Source organism: Sphaeramia orbicularis, chromosome 24, assembly GCF_902148855.1.
Source record: "Sphaeramia orbicularis chromosome 24, fSphaOr1.1, whole genome shotgun sequence".
Classification (NCBI taxonomy): domain Eukaryota; kingdom Metazoa; phylum Chordata; class Actinopteri; order Kurtiformes; family Apogonidae; genus Sphaeramia; species Sphaeramia orbicularis.
Genome location: NC_043979.1, coordinates 1,386,968 through 1,407,309, shown reverse-complemented (window position 1 = coordinate 1,407,309; position 20,342 = coordinate 1,386,968). Strand labels below are relative to the sequence as shown.

General features: G+C 39.1%; 1 protein-coding gene and 1 long non-coding RNA gene across 2 annotated transcripts in view; both read left to right on the top strand.

Annotated features, from left to right (window-relative positions):
- Positions 1-15,496, top strand: part of gja1b (gap junction protein alpha 1b) — a 17,234-nt gene extending 1,738 nt beyond the window's left edge. Inside the window, exons 2-3 of the mRNA XM_030128881.1 lie at positions 12,238-13,819; positions 15,055-15,496. Of these exons, the coding sequence (XP_029984741.1) occupies positions 12,254-13,420 (1,167 nt within the window). The 5' untranslated portion in view covers positions 12,238-12,253 and the 3' untranslated portion in view covers positions 13,421-13,819; positions 15,055-15,496. The remainder of the gene's footprint in view (positions 1-12,237; positions 13,820-15,054) is intronic.
- Positions 15,497-17,373: 1,877 nt separating this feature from the next.
- LOC115415506 (uncharacterized) lies at positions 17,374-19,797 on the top strand. Its single transcript, XR_003934829.1, has 2 exons — positions 17,374-17,839; positions 18,942-19,797. It is a non-coding gene; the product is annotated as an uncharacterized LOC115415506 (long non-coding RNA).
- Positions 19,798-20,342: the final 545 nt, after the last annotated feature.

The following is a 20,342-nucleotide window of genomic DNA, read 5'->3' as shown; positions in this document are numbered from 1 at the left end:
TTCTAATGAACATGTGTCTGTGTTAAACTGAGACAGAACCCTGATACAATTACACTGATTAATCTGAGAAAAGCTCCGCTTTTCATGGTTGTTCATGTTATTCACAGTTTTTTAAGGACTGTTTGTAGATGTAAACGTTTTCAACAGGTCTTTTACTTTTTTTTTTTTTTTTTAGACTAAAACTGGTAGAAAAGTTTGGATTTGACGTTATTTCTATTTTATAGTTCTTCTTTTCCTGGTTCGGGGTCGTTTTCAGATCAGACTGAGAACCTGAACTAACACGAGTCTGACAGACCTGGACCCATGGGGGTAGACAGGGGGTTCTAGAACAGGGTTCTACAGTGGCTTTAGAATGGTTCTATAATGTTTTTAGAATGGTTCTACAGTGGCTTTAGAATGGTTCTATAATGTTTTTAGAATGGTTCTACAGTGGCTTTAGAATGGTTCTATAATGTTTTTAGAATGGTTCTACAGTGGCTTTAGAATGGTTCTATAATGTTTTTAGAATGGTTCTACAGTGGCTTTAGAATGGTTCTATAATGTTTTTAGAATGGTTCTACAGTGGCTTTAGAATGGTTCTATAATGTTTTTAGAATGGTTCTACTGTGGTTTTAGAATGGTTCTATAATGTTTTTAGAATGGTTCTACAGTGGCTTTAGAATGGTTCTGTAATGTTTTTAGAATGGTTCTATAGTGTTTTTAGAATGGTTCTATAATGTTTTTAGAATGGTTCTACAGTAGTTTTTATAGTGTTTTTAGAATGGTTCTACAGTGTTTTTAGAATGGTTCTATAGTGTTTTTAGAATGGTTCTACAGTGTTTTTTTTATAGTGTTTTTAGAATGGTTCTACAGTGTTTTTAGAATGGTTCTATAGTGTTTTTAGAATGGTTCTACAGTGTTTTTTATAGTGTTTTTAGAATGGTTCTACAGTGTTTTTATAGTGTTTTTAGAATGGTTCTACAGTGTTTTTATAGTGTTTTTAGAATGGTTCTATAGTGTTTTTAGAATGGTTCTACAGTGTTTTTATAGTGTTTTTAGAATGGTTCTATAGTGTTTTTAGAATGGTTCTATAGTGTTTTTAGAATGGTTCTACAGTGTTTTTATAGTGTTTTTAGAATGGTTCTACAGTGTTTTTATAGTGTTTTTAGAATGGTTCTATAGTGTTTTTAGAATGGTTCTACAGTGTTTTATAGTGTTTTTAGAATGGTTCTACAGTGTTTTTATAGTGTTTTTAGAATGGTTCTATAGTGTTTTTAGAATGGTTCTACAGTGGCTTTAGAATGGTTCTATAATGTTTTTAGAATGGTTCTACAGTGGCTTTAGAATGGTTCTATATGTTTTTAGAATGGTTCTACAGTGGCTTTAGAATGATTCTATAATGTTTTTTAGAATGGTTCTACTGTGGTTTTAGAATGGTTCTATAATGTTTTTAGAATGGTTCTACAGTGGCTTTAGAATGGTTCTGTAATGTTTTTAGAATGGTTCTATAGGGTTTTAGAATGGTTCTATAATGTTTTAGAATGGTTCTACAGTAGTTTTTATAGTGTTTTTAGAATGGTTCCACAGTGTTTTTAGAATGGTTCTATAGTGTTTTTAGAATGGTTCTACAGTGTTTTTTTTATAGTGTTTTTAGAATGGTTCTACAGTGTTTTTAGAATGGTTCTATAGTGTTTTTAGAATGGTTCTACAGTGTTTTTTATAGTGTTTTTAGAATGGTTCTACAGTGTTTTTATAGTGTTTTTAGAATGGTTCTACAGTGTTTTTATAGTGTTTTTAGAATGGTTCTATAGTGTTTTTAGAATGGTTCTACAGTGTTTTTTATAGTGTTTTTAGAATGGTTCTACAGTGTTTTTATAGTGTTTTTAGAATGGTTCTATAGTTTTTTTAGAATGGTTCTACAGTGTTTTTATAGTGTTTTTAGAATGGTTCTATAGTGTTTTTAGAATGGTTCTACAGTGTTTTTATAGTGTTTTTAGAATGGTTCTATAGTGTTTTTAGAATGGTTCTACAGTGTTTTTATAGTGTTTTTAGAATGGTTCTACAGTGTTTTTATAGTGTTTTTAGAATGGTTCTATAGTGTTTTTAGAATGGTTCTACAGTGTTTTTATAGTGTTTTTAGAATGGTTCTATAGTGTTTTTAGAATGGTTCTACAGTGTTTTTATAGTGTTTTTAGAATGGTTCTATAGTGTTTTTAGAATGGTTCTACAGTGTTTTTAGAATGGTTCTACAGTGTTTTTTAGAATGGTTCTACAGTGTTTTTATAGTGTTTTTAGAATGGTTCTACAGTGTTTTTAGAATGGTTCTATAGTGTTTTTAGAATGGTTCTACAGTGTTTTTATAGTGTTTTTAGAATGGTTCTACAGTGTTTTTAGAATGGTTCTATAGTGTTTTTAGAATGGTTCTACAGTGTTTTTATAGTGTTTTTAGAATGGTTCTACAGTGTTTTTATAGTGTTTTTAGAATGGTTCTACAGTGTTTTTATAGTGTTTCTATCATATTTCTCTAGTTTTTCTATGTTTTAATGCTTTTTAAAAGTGTTTCTATAATGTTTTTTTCTAGTGTTTCTAGTGTTTGTATAGTTTCTATAATGTTTTTATAGTGTTTCTATAATGTTTTAATAGTTTTTCTAGTGTTTCTATGATGTTTCTATAATGTTTAAATGTTTTTTAATAGTGTTTCTATAGTGTTTGTATAGTGTTTTTTTTAAGTGTTTCAATAATGTTTCTGGTGTTTCTAGTGTTTGTATAGTGTTTTTACAGTGTTTCTAATAGTGTTTCTAGTGTTTGTATAGTGTTTTTACAGTGTTTCTAATAGTGTTTCTAATGTTTGTATAGTGTTTTTTATAGTGTTTCTAGTGTTTGTATAGTGTTTTTACAGTGTTTCTAATAGTGTTTCTAATGTTTGTATAGTGGGGTTTTTTTTATAGTGTTTTTATAATGATTCTATTAGTTGTATAGTGTTTTAATATTTCTATAGTGTTTCTACAGAGATTTTTTTATTGTGTTTCTATAGTGGTTTTGTTTCTAGTGTTTTTCTAGTGTTTGTATCGTGTTTCTATAACTTTTCCTCAGTGTTTCTACAGTGTCTCCGTAGTGTTTCTATAACATTTTTATAACTTTTCTTCAGTGTTTCTATAATGTGTTTTTTATCTCCGCCAAGGAGGTTCTGTTTTTGCCAGTGTTTGTTTGTTTGTTTGTTTGTTTGTTTGTTTGTTTGTTTGTGTGTGTGTAAGATAACTCAAAGAGTTCTGGACGGACGTGGATGAAATTGTCAGTAACTGTTGATACTGGCACAAGGAACAAATGGTTACATTTTGGTGATCTGATCTGCCATGGTGGAGGTCTGCGCTCTCCGACTGCTTTTCTAGTTTTACAGTGTTTCTATAGTTTTTCGTTAATGTTTCTACAGTTTTTCTACAGTGTTTCTCTAGTTCTTCTCTGGGTTTTCTCTGGTTCTCTGTTGGATGTGCTTCTGTCCTCTTTTCTCTCTGGTCTCAGTCTTTACTTCTTTTAAACTCTGTTCACTTGTTTGTCGTCTCCTGGGAACCTGAAGACAAATATGCACCGATGGTCTGGACGGTTTTCATTCTGTTCCACTGAGGACACAGGGGGGCGTCCAACATGTGGACACGGGGGGGCGTCCTACATGTGGACACGGGGGGGCGTCCAACATGTGGACACGGGGGGGGCGTCCTACATGTGGACACGGGGGGGCATCCAACATGTGGACACGGGGGGGCGGCCTACATGTGGACACGGGGGGCGTCCTACATGCGGACACGGGGGGGCGTCCTACATGTGGACACGGGGGGGGCGTCCAACATGTGGACACGGGGGGCGTCCAACATGTGGACACGGGGGGGCATCCAACATGTGGACACGGGGGGGGCGTCCTACATGTGGACACGGGGGGGTGTCCTACATGTGGACACGGGGGGGCGTCCTACATGTGGACACGGGGGGGCGTCCTACATGTGGACACAGGGGGGCGTCCTACATACAGTCATGGGGGGGCGTCCTACATACAGACACAGAGTCCAGTCCGTCCGGTGGGATGAATCCTACTTTAATGGACGTTCTGTGTCCGGTGCGTCTTTGTCCAACACGTGTCCTGATGTTGCAGCACAGGAGGGTGTACAGGTGCAATGCCGCTGTTGCACCATGGGACGGTGCTATCGTACAATGGCACCGCGGGTACAATGCCTCTAGTTTAATAAAATGCAGAAATGCCACTGAACACATTTCAGTTAAAGGTGTTTTCAGATCCTTTTCGTTCAGGTTCCACATTCAGACCAGTTTAATCTGACGTGTGTTGGACCAGTTCAATACCATCAGAATCTCCAACATATTTTTAGTTTAAAAACATAAAATTACATGAAAGTACTTACATTTATAAACTGTCCTTTGATAACATGTGAAGAACCTGAACAAACATGAACATGACTTTTCTTCAGTTCAATCAGTCGAACTGTTCTAATATTCAGTCTGTTCTTAAATGTTCTGTGTATTTCAGATCCACTGGATCTGTACGTTAGAATCAGCATGTGTCAATGATAAACTGAGGCTGAATATGAATAAAATGACCCTGGTTTTACTGTCGTTTCAGGCTGTTCATGTATTTAAACTCCTCAGACCCAGAAAGGACAGATTTGGACTGTTTTTATTTCAATAATTGCAGATACTGGAAACATCAAGAAGCAACAGTTTTTTCAAATGAATTTTTTTAATTTTTATTTTTATGTCATGTCCTTTGTGGTGGACAGGTTTTTGGTTTTTTTTATAAAGCTGTGACACTCTGGTCTTGGACAGAAAACCCACAACTGGGTCTTAGTTTGTCGATTGTTACTATTTTTATGATGTCGTCCTTGTTTCAGTCTGAATCACAGATAATAGATGGTTTGTGTCTTTACTGGTGCTTTTTCTGTGCTTCTGGGTCCGGTCTGTTTCAGATCCTCCTGTTCTTCTGGGTCTGGTCCGGTCCGTTTCAGATCCTCCTGTTCTTCTGGGTCTGGTCTGTTTCAGATCCTCCTGTTCTTCTGGGTCCGGTCTGTTTCAGATCCTCCTGTTCTTCTGGTTCTGGTCTGTTTCAGATCCTCCTGTTCTTCTGGGTCTGGTCCGGTCTGTTTCAGATCCTCCTGTTCTTCTGGTTCTGGTCTGTTTCAGATCCTCCTGTTCTTCTGGGTCCGGTCTGTTTCAGATCCTCCTGTTCTTCTGGTTCTGGTCTGTTTCAGATCCTCCTGTTCTTCTGGGTCTGGTCCGGTCTGTTTCAGATCCTCCTGTTCTTCTGGGTCCGGTCTGTTTCAGATCCTCCTGTTCTTCTGGGTCCGGTCTGTTTCAGATCCTCCTGTTCTTCTGGGTTCGGTCTGTTTCAGATCCTCCTGTTCTTCTGGGTCTGGTCCGGTCCGTTTCAGATCCTCCTGTTCTTCTGGGTCCGGTCTGTTTCAGATCCTCCTGTTCTTCTGGGTCTGGTCCGGTCCGTTTCAGATCCTCCTGTTCTTCTGGGTCCGGTCTGTTTCAGATCCTCCTGTTGTGAATGTTGAAGCTGAAGTAAATGCAGTTTGACGTCCTGCTTCAGTTCAGCGTTCATTGTCTTCTACTTCTATTGTTCTACTTTTTCTCGGTGGTTTTAAAGCAGACGAACGCACTCATTTGGAAAGTGGCGGGATTTGAACCGTTTACCGCTTCACTTACAGACGACTGAATATGAACATACAGCAGTGTGTGTGTGTGTGTGTGTGTGTGTGTGTGTGTGTGTGTGTGTGTGTGTGTGTGTGTGTCGGGGGGGTTGATGGTCTAAGTGTGTGCACATGCAGCTGCTTCCAGACCATGTGGACACTGAAGGTTTCTACTTATCCCACTTTAATTTACTTATAGAATTTGGACCCAAATCTAATCAACAGTGTCGCAGAAGGTTTCAGCTTGGAATCCATTTATGACTGATGTCCACATCTGGATTTTTTTTAAACTTCTGATCCAATTTTTTTTAGGATTAGTTTTGCTGGTACTGATCTGATACCGATACTTTTTACTGTGAAATTTGGATTTAAATTTGGAGTCATCATTTCTAGGTTCTTATTCTATTATTTTCCAGTAGATCCCAGTTGGTCTGAATGTAGAACCTGAACTAAAACAACTACGACACCTTTGACTCTGAAGAACTTCAGTATCAATTTGCACTTTCCATTTTCAGACTGTGGGACAAATTAGAACCTTTGGCAGGCCGGTTTTGGCCCATGGACCATGTGTTTAGCACTGCTGTAGAACGTCTGTGGACATCAGTGATGTGCGGATCAGACGGTTACTCATGGGTCGGGTCGGGTTGGGTCAAATAATTCCAAAAAAGTCTCGTGGGTTGAAAAAACCCACTTGTGCATAGGGCTGTAAGAAAATATCAGTTCTGCATAAGGATGGGAATCGATAAGAATTTAATGATTCCATTATTGATTTTGCTTATTGAGCCAATTCCTAATCAATTCCATTATCGATTCTCATTGGCTGAAGGAATAAAAGAGTACAAACAGGTGTGTTTGCATTAACTGTCTGAAACAGAAAATACAACATATACAGTATGAACAAAACAAGAAGAACAGATGATGCCGGGCCTGGTTTGGGGGGGGGGGGGGTGCAGTGAAAGTGAAACTACAGACGCTTTACTGGGCCTGGATGACGGCCTGGGGTATCTGTAGTATCAAACAAGTATCAAATCAAATACGTGACATTCCTGTAAATGAATCACATGTGGACAAATGTTTGAACAGATTGGAGGAATTCCACCTTTAGAAGAAATGGAAGCTTTGACAGAGTTCACCTGGACCTGGTGTGGTCTGTTTGGACCTGGTGTGGTCTGTTTGGACCTGGTGTGGTCTGTTTGGACCTGGTGTGGTCTGTTTGATCGGCCTTATCTCGTGACTAAATCCGATCCGATCTTCTAAAAAAATGCCAGATCAGCAGCTGATACTGATCTTTCCATCCCTACCGTTACCCTCCTCTGGATTTGAACAAACACATCAGTAGATTCCAAACTGAAAACTACAGTTCTACTAAGGAGACGTTAAAGCAGGGGGGTCAAACATGCAGCCCAAAACCAGCCCACCAAAGGTTCCAAAGGTTCCACTCTGGCCCCTGGGCTGAATGTGCAAAGTGTTGAAATTCTGTCTGTTATTAAATGTTTTATGCATTTGTAGATCCACTGTGGTCTGTACGTTGGGTTAAAAATAAGATGTGATGTAATATTGGAGAAATATTCCAAAACTGTACCAATTTTCTGTCTGTTTCCACATGTTTGTGTAACATTGTGTTTAATGCACATGTGCAAATGATAAGTTGAGGCAAAAATATTGTTCAAATTGTACTTGTTTTTCTTACAAAATGTCAGTTTTTTCAGGTTATTCACATTTTTTAACCTCAGATCCAGGAAATGTCAGCAAAGTACCAGCTTTTTTGTTTTTTATTAAATCACTGCCTATACTGGAAACATCATGATGCAACAGTTTTTTCAGATGCAGTTTTTAATATTTTTATGGAATGTCCTTTGTGGTGGACAGTTTTCTTTTTTTGTATAAAGTTGTGAAACTCTTGTTCACAAATGTGGACAGAAAACCCACAGCTGGGTCTGAGGAGGACAATATAAATAGTTTCATAATTTAAAGTTTTTTATTGCACTAAAACAAAGACAAACTTTTGAAGTTATTTTTGTCACATTAAACAGAAGAAAATCTGCAGTCCTTCTTCTGTGTGGGTTCTTCTGTTGTTCTTATTGGACTGTAGATCAGATTGGTCTGGATGTGGAACCCACACTAAAATGAGTTCCACAGCCTGGACTGTGGAGTTTATACACTTTGCAAATTCATGCCAGGGGTCGGACTGGAACCTTTGGGGGGCGCATGTTTGAGTCCCCTGGTTTAAACTCTTCTTCTTCTCTTGTTCGAACATCCATCAACATCTGTTTGTTTGTTTTTTTTTTATTGACTTGACTCTAGTTGGACTCAAAGGTCTTTCCATTTAAGTTTTGCGTGATTTACCAATTTTGCTACGCCCAAAAAAACCACCTCTTACAAGCACAAAAACTTTTCATCGAAAAACAAGTTTTGGCAAAATCGTTGTTTTTCCATTAGACAAATTTTTATGCGCAAGTTATATTTATGCAATTTGAGGATTAATGGAAAAGGGACTAATGAAACCATAAACCAGTTGTTGTTCGTTGAAACCAGAGGTGTTTTTGGTGGAGTGTCGAGGATTCCAGCTGGATTACACTGTTTCTATAGTGTTTTTTTTATAGTGTTTTTTATAGTGTTTCTACACTGTTTCTATAGTTTTACTATAGTGTTTCTATAACGTTTTTTATAGTGTTTCTATACTGTTTCTATAGTGTTTTTTATAGTGTTTCTACACTGTTTCTATAGTTTTACTATAGTGTTTCTATAACGTTTTTTATAGTGTTTCTACACTGTTTCTATAGTGTTTTTTATAGTGTTTCTACACTGTTTCTATAGTTTTACTATAATGTTTCTATAACGTTTTTTATAGTGTTTCTACACTGTTTCTATAGTGTTTTTTATAGTGTTTCTACACTGTTTCTATAGTTTTACTATAATGTTTCTATAACATTTTTTATAGTGTTTCTATACTGTTTCTATAGTGTTTCTATAGTGTTTCTACACTGTTTCTATAGTGTTTTTTATAGTGTTTCTACACTGTTTCTATAGTTTTACTATAGTGTTTCTATAACTTTTTTTATAGTGTTTCTATACTGTTTCTATAGTGTTTCTATAGTGTTTCTACACTGTTTCTGTAGTGTTCTACAGTGTTTCTATAATGTTTCTATAGTTTTACAATAGATTTTCTATAATGTTTTTTATAGTGTTTCTATAATGTTTTTTAATAGTGTTTCTAGTGTTTATATAGTGTTTCTATAGTCTCTTATGGTGTTTGTATCATATTGTTTATAGTGTTTCTGTAATGTTTGTATAGTGTTTGTATAGTGTTTTTATAATATTTGTATGATGTTTCTATTTTGTTTTTTATAGTGTTTCTATAGTGTTTGTATATTTTTTTAAATACTGTTTCTATGATGTTTCTATAATGTTCTTATAGTGTTGCTATAATGTTTCTATAGTACTTCTATAATGTACTTAGTGTTTTTTTTTAGTGTTTCTACACTGTTTGTATAGTTATTTTTATAGTGTTTCTTTAGTGTTTGTATATTGTTTCTATAGTGTTTCTATAGTGTATACTGGTGGTCTGTAGCGGGTCAGTACTGTTTCTATAGTGTTTCTATAGTGTATACTGGTGGTCTGTAGCGGGTCAGTACTGTTTCTATAGTGTTTCTATAGTGTATACTGGTGGTCTGTAGCGGGTCAGTACTGTTTCTATAGTGTTTCTATAGTGTTTACTGGTGGTCTGTAGCGGGTCAGTACTGTTTCTATAGTGTTTCTATAGTGTATACTGGTGGTCTGTAGCGGGTCAGTACTGTTTCTATAGTGTTTCTATAGTGTATACTGGTGGTCTGTAGCGGGTCAGTACTGTTTCTGTAGTGTTTCTATAGTGTATACTGGTGGTCTGTAGCGGGTCAGTACTGTTTCTATAGTGTTTCTATAGTGTATACTGGTGGTCTGTAGCGGGTCAGTACTGTTTCTATAGTGTTTCTATAGTGTATACTGGTGGTCTGTAGCGGGTCAGTACTGTTTCTATAGTGTTTCTATAGTGTATACTGGTGGTCTTTAGTGGGTCAGTACTGTTTCTATAGTGTTTCTATAGTGTATACTGGTGGTCTGTAGCGGGTCAGTACTGTTTCTATAGTGTTTCTATAGTGTATACTGGTGGTCTTTAGCGGGTCAGTACTGTTTCTATAGTGTTTCTATAGTGTATACTGGTGGTCTGTAGCGGGTCAGTACTGTTTCTATAGTGTATACTGGTGGTCTGTAGCGGGTCAGTACTGTTTCTATAGTGTTTCTATAGTGTATACTGGTGGTCTTTAGCGGGTCAGTACTGTTTCTATAGTGTTTCTATAGTGTATACTGGTGGTCTGTAGCGGGTCAGTACTGTTTCTATAGTGTTTCTATAGTGTATACTGGTGGTCTGTAGCGGGTCAGTACTGTTTCTATAGTGTTTCTATAGTGTATACTGGTGGTCTGTAGCGGGTCAGTACTGTTTCTATAGTGTTTCTATAGTGTATACTGGTGGTCTGTAGCGGGTCAGTACTGTTTCTATAGTGTTTCTATAGTGTATAATGGTGGTCTGTAGCGGGTCAGTACTGTTTCTATAGTGTTTCTATAGTGTATACTGGTGGTCTGTAGTGGGTCAGTACTGTTTCTATAGTGTTTCTATAGTGTATACTGGTGGTCTGTAGCGGGTCAGTACTGTTTCTATAGTGTTTCTATAGTGTATACTGGTGGTCTGTAGCGGGTCAGTACTGTTTCTATAGTGTTTCTATAGTGTATACTGGTGGTCTGTAGCGGGTCAGTACTGTTTCTATAGTGTTTCTATAGTGTATACTGGTGGTCTGTAGTGGGTCAGTACTGTTTCTATAGTGTTTCTATAGTGTATACTGGTGGTCTGTAGTGGGTCAGTACTGTTTCTATAGTGTTTCTATAGTGTATACTGGTGGTCTGTAGCGGGTCAGTACTGTTTCTATAGTGTTTCTATAGTGTATACTGGTGGTCTGTAGCGGGTCAGTACTGTTTCTATAGTGTTTCTATAGTGTATACTGGTGGTCTGTAGTGGGTCAGTACTGTTGCTCTCGGACCTTTGGAATGGGTTCGGTTCCTTTGCGTCAGTTTTTCGTGTTGAATCTTTGTCGTTGTGTTAATTGTGTTTTTTGTATGTTTGTATTTTGCTCCTGGTTCTCAGATGAGAACGTCCACAGACGAGTGGACTGAGACTGGAACAGTTTTTGTAAAGTTGTCTTTTCTGTTTAATAGCATTAATGCTGCGTTTCCACTACGTGGAACCGGCTCCACTCCACTCTGGTACCAGGTCCTATTCCAGACCGTTTCCATTCCAGGATACTACAGACTTTCCAGTACCTGGTCGTCATAGTGATGCAGCACGTTGCTTCTGTGTCGTCTGCTCAGAGTTGCTGATAAACTCGCTCGTTGCCTGTTGTCTGGTCAAACTCCTGCTGAATGTTTGCGTCTGAACCTCCTGGACAAACCATGGTGTAGTTTTACAGACTGTCATCATGTGGATTCACCTACTGACAGATTTACTGGAAACTTCTGCATCTGTTTTTTTGTAAAACGTCGGTCACACAGACGACTCTGACCAATCAGAGGTCTGCAGTGTTTACACGTCACATTTTGTATCTGGTCCCCAGTCCTGGAACCTCAGCAGAGGTGAGACCAAAAAACTAGTACCAGGTACCAGATTCCAGGCCCTTTTTCGTAATTGAAACACAAAAAGGCCGAGTCGAGTCGAGTCGAGTCGAGTCGGTACCACATAGTGGAAATGTGGTATAAGATGCAGGAGGTTCAAGTCTACAGATGTTTAGAACGACTCCTTTAGATGTTCAACTTTGAGTCCAGGTATTTGTTCCATGTGGTGTCAGAGCTGTCGTAGGTATACCCAGGGCTGTTTTCAAACCCTCACTTCTGTTCTTTTCAGACTCATTTTTTCAGATGACAATCAGTCAATCAATAAATTAGAATACTTCATTAATCCAAGGGTCGAAATTATGGTCTGTTACTGTCGCTCCATTCAAGTAGAAGAAAAAACAACAGCAAAGAAAGGATCAATACAACAGAAAAAGAAAAGAAATATGTATATATATATATATATATATATATATATATATAAAGCTCTAAATATACAAACATATATGCAGCTCTGAATATATATAAATATATAGCAAATATACAAATACATACTCTAAAGACAAAATTAGAACAGCAATGTGAACAACATTTACTGGACTATTTATTATCAATATGATACGATTTCATCCTTTCGCTTGTTATTCAACACCATTTGATCGCTTGTCAATTTACGCCAAGATCTCCGGTTCACATAACCCTAACCTTAACCCTGGCCTTAACCCTAACCTTAACCCTAACCCTCAGTGCGTGGTATTTGACGTAAACATAAACGTGGAAAGCTAATACTTCGTAGAGATAACAGCCCAGTTCAAAGTGTGCGTATATTTACGCAGGTCCTGATCTGAGGTTGAAGTCGACGGTTCTGTCTTGGACGGTTGATGTTGTTTCCAGTTTAACGTTGCTCTTTGTCCTTGTCTTTCTCCAGCTGACCCTCCCTGAGGATGGGCGACTGGAGCGCTTTGGGTCGTCTGTTGGACAAGGTCCAGGCCTACTCTACGGCAGGGGGGAAGGTCTGGCTGTCTGTCCTGTTCATCTTCAGGATCCTGGTCCTGGGTACCGCCGTGGAATCGGCCTGGGGAGACGAGCAGTCCGCCTTCAAATGCAACACCCAGCAGCCCGGTTGTGAGAACGTGTGCTACGACAAATCCTTCCCCATCTCCCACGTTCGCTTCTGGGTCCTTCAGATCATCTTTGTGTCCACGCCCACCCTCCTCTACCTGGCCCACGTCTTCTACCTGAACAGGAAGGAGCAGAAGTTCAACAGGAAGGAGGAGGAACTGAAAGCCGTGCAGAATGACGGAGGCGACGTCGACATCCCGCTCAAGAAAATCGAGATGAAAAAGCTGAAATACGGCATCGAGGAGCACGGGAAGGTGAAGATGAAGGGGGCTCTGCTCAGAACCTACATCGTCAGCATTTTCTTCAAGTCCATGTTCGAGGTGGGCTTCTTGGTGATCCAGTGGTATATGTACGGCTTCAGCCTGTCCGCCGTCTACACCTGCGAGCGCTCCCCGTGTCCGCACAGAGTCGACTGTTTCTTATCTCGTCCCACGGAGAAGACGGTCTTCATCATCTTCATGCTGGTGGTGTCGTTGGTGTCGCTGCTGCTCAACGTCATCGAGCTTTTCTACGTGTTTTTCAAGCGGATCAAAGATCGCGTGAAGGGCAAACAGCAGCCCACGCTCTACTCCAGCGGAGGAACTCTCAACCCCACGCCCAAAGAACTGTCCACCACCAAGTACGCCTACTACAACGGCTGCTCGTCTCCCACCGCCCCCCTCTCGCCCATGTCCCCCCCGGGCTACAAACTGGCCACGGGGGAACGGGGAACCGGTTCCTGCCGTAACTACAATAAGCAGGCGAACGAGCAAAACTGGGCCAACTACTCCACCGAGCAGAACCGACTGGGTCAGAACGGTGGAGGGAGCACTATTTCAAACTCCCACGCCCAAGCCTTTGACTTCCCCGACGACACTCACGAGCATAAGAAACTGTCGTCATCGGCGGGACACGAGCTGCAGCCGCTAGCGCTGATGGACCCCAGGCCCTGCAGCCGAGCCAGCAGTCGCATGAGCAGCCGAGCCAGACCCGACGATCTGGACGTGTAGAGATGTGCGGCCGCCGACGAGCCAGAGATTGAGAGAACACGAGCTCACATAGGTTCACGTAGGAGGAGGCGGGGCTAACCTCAATCACTGTTTTCAACATAGAGACTCTTAGTCAATTAAAGACACTTTAAAAACCTGTTTTGTAACACTGTCGATGGTACAAGCTGAAAGAAGGTAACTTTGACCGTAAATGTTTCCAGTGGCACTAACTCAGCATGAAGAAACTAAAAAAAGTCTTAATAGAAGCCATCTGAAGTCAACTAACTGTGTTTGAAGTAGGGCTGGGTGGAAAGAAGAGTATACACTCCATATTTATAGTTATTATAGTAATGCTAATTATTTCTACAAAAAAAAAAAGTGATATTGTGTCAATGACCATCGCCCAGCCCTGGTTTAAAGGTGCGGGAGACTTTCGTGACTTCAGATCTGTCAAACCTAAGTCACATCGTCAGTATCGTGAATCTGTAAGTCTGTCGTTACTCACCTGAATCTCTTGCATTACGGTGAACAATTTCAAAGTGTCATCCACCAGAAACAAACCATGTGTTTACAAACTGAGCCGGGCGTAGGGATGGGAATCGTTAAGAATTTAACGATTCTGATTCCATTATCGATTTTGCTTATTGATCTGATTCCTTATCAATTCTCGAATTGATTCTCATTGGGTGACAGAAGCAAAAGAGTACAAACGGGTGTGTTTGCATTAACTGTCTTTTATATTTCCATCTGCACAGAAAATAGAACATATACGAAGAACAGATGATGCTGGGCACGGTTCAGGGGGGGGCAGTGAAAGTGAAACTTAAGACCCTTCACTAATTCCTCTATTACTGCATTTCCACTACGTGGAACTGGGTCGACTCGGCTCCTCTCCCGTTGTCGTGCACCTCATTTCCTTTCCCCTACCTTTGGAAACTTGTATTTGGGTACGACGTTTGTTGCCCGCACCGGAACCAGAACTGGGCCCAGCGTTCAGTCTGCTGCTACATTCACAAGCGTTGCTAAGTAGCGAATCAAATACATGACATTCCTGTAAATGATTCACATGCTGTGGACAAATGTTTGAGGAGATTCGAGGGATTCCACCCTTTTGAACAAATGGAAGCTTTGCAAGTGTTCCAAGTGGTCCTGGTGTCGTCTTTTTAGACCGTTTCTGCCTCAACGCCATGTTGACTACATTCTGACCAAAACAATGCAGCGTACACGTGACGTCATCGCACACGCGCAACGAAGGTGGAATCGATAAGCAGAATCGTGAAGTAGGCACATGATTCCAAGGAATCGAGTTACTGGGAACTGATTCCCATCCCTAGCTGGGAGGTAACTCGGGCATCTTCAGAATTTTGTTGTGACGTGCATTGTGGGAAACGGAGGATCGTGCAGCCGCCTGGCAGCAGCAGGAGCTCCCTTCCCTCTATGCGTATTCCTACAGCTGTTTCCGCGTTTCAGCCGTTTCTGCGTCGTATTTGTTGCAGCCGTATAATATCATATGGTTCCACTGCCGTTCACTGTGATGCAAGAGATTCAGGTGAGTAATGACACAAAGACTTACGCATTCATGATCCTGAGGATACGACTGAGGTTGGACTGATTTGATGAAAAATTGGTCACGAAATTCTCCTGCACCTTTAAAGTTTAAGAGCTGGTCCGACCCCAGTTGGTTTCATCGGTTAATGTTCAGACGTCGTGGATGACTGACGGGTTTGACGGTGCAGCATTCACTGACCATGCTCAGAGTCAGTCATCAGAGTTGTGCCTTTTGAACCCAATGGCCTTAGAGACCAGATGAACTGAGTCTGAATCTGCCTTATTTTACTGCTGATCTGTGAACACTTCCTTAAACGTCCAAACGTCCAGGGTAGGGCTGGGTGATACGGCAAAGTGGAGTTCAAATGTTCAGATACAATATCAGTAAATACGACAATAAATGTGGATTCTTTCAAGGATTGAGTTGGAAAAACGAAGTATTATTTGGTTTGAAGACACACCTCAAATAGTTGATTTTGTGGTTTAATTCTTATTTTGTTCATTTAGTTCCTGTACAGTCTTTAATGTGGGTGTTATCGGATACATTTATTCAACAAGAAAAGTGCGTTATTTGTTTTTAAACTTTTCTTTATAGTCGGAGTCCTGACAAAATAGCTACTGACCTCTGACGCAAATAATCACAATTACACAGAAAAAATTAGATCGTAATATAAAATGAAATTCTATCAATAATTTTATCACCCAGCCCTGATTCAGACACAAACCTCCCTTAGCTGTGTTTTTTTTTTTAGCTGGTGCCATATTCCTACATTCCAAAGTGTCCTCTTTGACTCGAAGTGTTTTCTGATGCAGACGTTTGATGACATTTTCCATTTTCTTCACTGTTGGGTGAAATAAACCACAGGTTTAGTCGAGCCGACACAACTGATGGCTGATTGTATCAAATAAAAAAAATCCCAGATTGTAACGAAGCAGAAGTTTATGTCACTAGTCACTTTTCCATTGACCCTCAAATTGAGCAAAATTCACTTGATGGAAAAAATTTTCGCTAAAACTGTTTTTTTTTTTTTTTTTGGCATAGCAAAATTGGTATATGGCGCAAAAATGCAATGGAAAGACCTTTTTTAGCATACTGATGGATGTTACGACAAGTGAAGAAGAAGAATTTTAAAACAAACCCAATCATTTTTTAATTTCGTACGACAAAGGGGTAACGAGCATTCGATTCAAAACAACAAATTGTTTATAGAATGAATTCTTGGGATGTCTCACGATAATAAATAAACAAATCATTGCATTTGTGATTTAGGGTCAAAACACAGTAATGTCCCGTCAGAAATCGAACTTTAATTGATTGCCATTCCAACATTTATTTCAAAATAAAGTAGCTCTTTGTTTGGGATAATCCCTTATGGTCCAACGAAAGCAAAAATGAATTTAAAGTAAAAATGTGGGTCATTTAGCAACACTAATCTGTCACATTGTCTCTAAAAATGTCCCGTCAGAGAGATTTCGAATACCGTGTTCTGACCCTTTAATGGAAAAACCAACATTATGCACTTCTGTTTTTTTGTTTACGTTTACTAAATATCGGTAAAGTTTTGCACAGATGTCCAATGGAAAAGCGACTACTGAGAGAAGATGAGGTTGTTGACACATACCGTTAGCCTCACAGTATAATTTCCTAAGTCATATTTTTGGCCAAATTGCGATATCTATTTAAAATGAATCAGCAGAGTCAGGAAAGTAAAGCTAAGTATTTATCACAGTTTGGCCAAAAATATGACATAGGCAATTATGCTATGAGGCTAACAGTACGTTGGTGAAGTCGGACACTCTGGCACTGAGTTGCTCTTATCATTTACATTCATGAATAATCAGAACATTGATAAATGATAACAGGAGATCCATTTTCATGTTCATCAATATCTTTTCCTAGTTTGTAATTACAGTAAAACACAACAGAGACAGGCAGAAATGTTACTCGAATCTGATTTATGAGTCCATATGTGACCTGTATCTGATCTGTTAAAGACACTAATCTGACCCAGACCACTTTCATATGTGGTCCTAAATCTGACCCAGACCACTTTCATATGTGGTCCTAAATCTGACCCAGACCACTTTCATATGTGGTCCTAAATCTGACCTAGACCACTTTCATATGTGGTCCTAAATCTGATCCAGATCTGATATTTTCCAGTGTGACTTCAGTCTGAACGTCCAGGTCACATTTATCTGACCTTTACGTCATTAAAATGCAACAAACGTCACAGTTGTCGGTCGCAGCAGAGGAAAACCACATTTCCTTCTGTAAACACAGTGTGTGTCTGCGTGGTCTGGTATTCCATCAGGACCTTTTTAGTGCATGTGGGTCACTTCAGGACCTCTTTAGTGCATGTGGGTCACTTCAGGACCTCTTTAGTGCATGTGGGTCACTTCAGGACCTCTTTAGTGCATGTGGGTCACTTCAGGGTCACATTCAGTTCAGACTCAAAACTGACAGAAGTCGTATTTAATGTAGAATATGAACCAACACAAAAAAAAATCAGATTTCACCAAAAAAAAATTCCGACCTGTGCATTCAGAGCTGATCTAAGAAACAGAATAAGAGCGACTCTGTGACGTGTCCTGTCATTTCCACTCCAGTCCAGTTTTTTGGGGGGTACAGACTATCATGTGAAGTGAATATTTATTACTTGTCATCTGAAGGACACCTACCACTAAGAGAATGTGACTACTATCCCGCATCACTTCATCGTAGATCATCATCCCAACAAACTACGTATTTATTGATGGTTTCCAGTTCCAATTATGCCTTTTTTTTCAGTCAGTCAGCGGACTGTGGTTTCCTGATAAACTTTGAATTCATGTAGTGTCAAATGTATGTTTTCATTTTGTGGTTTTTGTCTTTTCTTGGATGTGTATAAAGTAGCGGGGCTCATGCTGCGTTCCAGGCAACCCATAACTCCTTTTTTTCCGACTTTCTACTGGTGTAAATGCACTGGAATGTTCAGTCAAACCTGGGACTTCCACCTGTGAACTCGGACTAGATCCATGTTCTCCCAGGTCTGAGTTCTGACGTCACGTACCAATGGCACCCCCCATGGATGTGGTGTTTATGCAGATTGTTTATTAAAACAACGTATTGCTCTGATATTATTTCTCTGTAAATGTTCTGCCTAATCAGCAGCTGTTCTAGTGTTAGCTACTTTTCAGTCCAGTGAGTGCAAGAATAAATTCAAACCAAATCTGAATCCAAATAAACAAATAACATCAAAGGTAGAACAGCTTCTTCTGCCTTCTGCACCGTTTTTCCTCCTCTGTTTCCCTCAAATAAGTAAAGAACAAACACCTTTGGAGATGGAAATGACTATAAATGAACATAACGTACGGTCCGACATGCTGGTTTGTTTACATCTAGCTACTGCAGTTCCTTGCGCTCAAGCAGTTTGGGGTGACTTACCTGGAACGTTACAAAGTCGTGAGTCGTGGTTTGAAGTATGTGCTCCAAAAAATTTAATTTTGGTAAAAAAAAAATGTTTTCACTTAAAACAGTTCTAAATCATCCCCAAGATACCAACAAGTCATTAGTGAGGTATTTAAGTTTGTTTTAATCAGCTTTTGAGGGGGTCATCAGCGCCCCCCCAGTGGTCGAACAGAAGACTACAGTATGTGCTCCAAAAAATGAAACTTCAGTTAAAATTTTTATTTCACTTCAAAACTGTTCTAAATCATCCCCAAGATACCAACAAGTCATTAGTGAGGTATTTAAGTTTGTTTTAATCAGCTTTTGAGGGGGTCATCAGCGCCCCCCCAGTGGTCGAACAGAAGACTACAGTATGTGCTCCAAAAAATGAAACTTCAGTTAAAATTTTTATTTCACTTCAAAACTGTTCTAAATCCTCCCCAACACATCAACAAGTCATTAGTGAGGTATTTAAGTGTGTTTTAATCAACTTCTGGGGGGGGGGGGGTCATCAGCGCCCCCCCAGTGGTCGAACACTTTCGGGTTCAAAAACCTGGAACGCAGCATTTGAGCGCAGGCTGCGTTGACACACACCGTCTAAATCTGTTTTCTGTGGGTTCCTTTAAAACTGGCAGATGTTTTTAGTACTGACATGAATTTGAAAAGTGTCTTCTGTTTTTTTTTTTCACCTTTTTTTGGGGGGGCGGGGCTGTAGGAAAAGAAAAGAAGTAGAATGATTCGATGTATTTTCCATATTTGAGTGAGTGATTTCTTTTGTTCTGTAGGTATTTGACTTGTTTTTTCCCAACTCGATGTAACCGTTGCTGCTTGAGAACTAGATTTTTTTGTAGTACTGTAAATCAAGCTAACTGTCACGACAAAAATGTGAGTTTTTAGAAGACTGCTTATAGATCTGGACTAATATTTAGTCAGTTATATTAAAAATATATGCCAACGTAGCTCCACAACTGCCAAACACTAGGCTGCATCCCAATTTGGGCCTTTTTTTTGTTCTCTTTCATTGGAATTTTAAATATGTTATTCTTTTTTTTTTGGTTGGTACTTACATGTGTCATGGATCTTACAGCTACAATGGCATTTGCACTGAGATCTTGGTCCTAAAGATGCAATACGATGCACACAGGTGCCAAGAGTTCTCTGATATACATGTTACTAATTTATTTTATAACTCAGATATCACTGCAGTGCATCGGATGTTTCGCAGCGGTTCCACTGAAGGGCTTTTGTGAAATAATAATGTCTTCCACATTCACAACAGGAGCAGTAGTCCTTTTCCTCTTCTTCGTCTCCATGGGGATCCACTGTTGTACAGTGTAAGTGCATGATTGCAATACAAAAAACTCCTTAACTGTATTTGAGAAAAGCTTTTTTTTAACCAATAAATGTTTTTCTTTCGTAATTTCGTCTGAGTCGTTGGTGTCATTCGTGTTGCTTTTATCAGTTTTAACTTTTGAGTCATCAGCGAATAACACCGGAACTGACTGAAGGCATCATTTTACATTTACATTTACATTTATGCATTTGGCAGACGCTTTTTTCCAAAGCCACTTACAGGGAAAAACCAAAAAGAAAAGAAAAATACAAGATTTTAAAGACTGGGGTTCATTTCATGAGGAGAAAGTAGGTATGAATGAATGAATGAATGAATGAATGAATGAATGAAATTTTTATTTGGAACATGTAGACAGTGAAATCAAAACAAAAATCAACCAACAAAATATAAGTACTGGTACAGAAATGATTGATAAACAAACAAACAACAAAAAATGAATAAACAAATAATAATAGTAATATTTTATTTTTTTAAATATATTTATTTCAAACATGCAAATAAACAAGATAAATGAAACAAATGAAATTATACATGCTCAAAAAGGAGTAGGAAGAAGTAAAAACTTCTGTACTCCTACCCCCAATTTCTATTCCTTATGATCATTATATCAT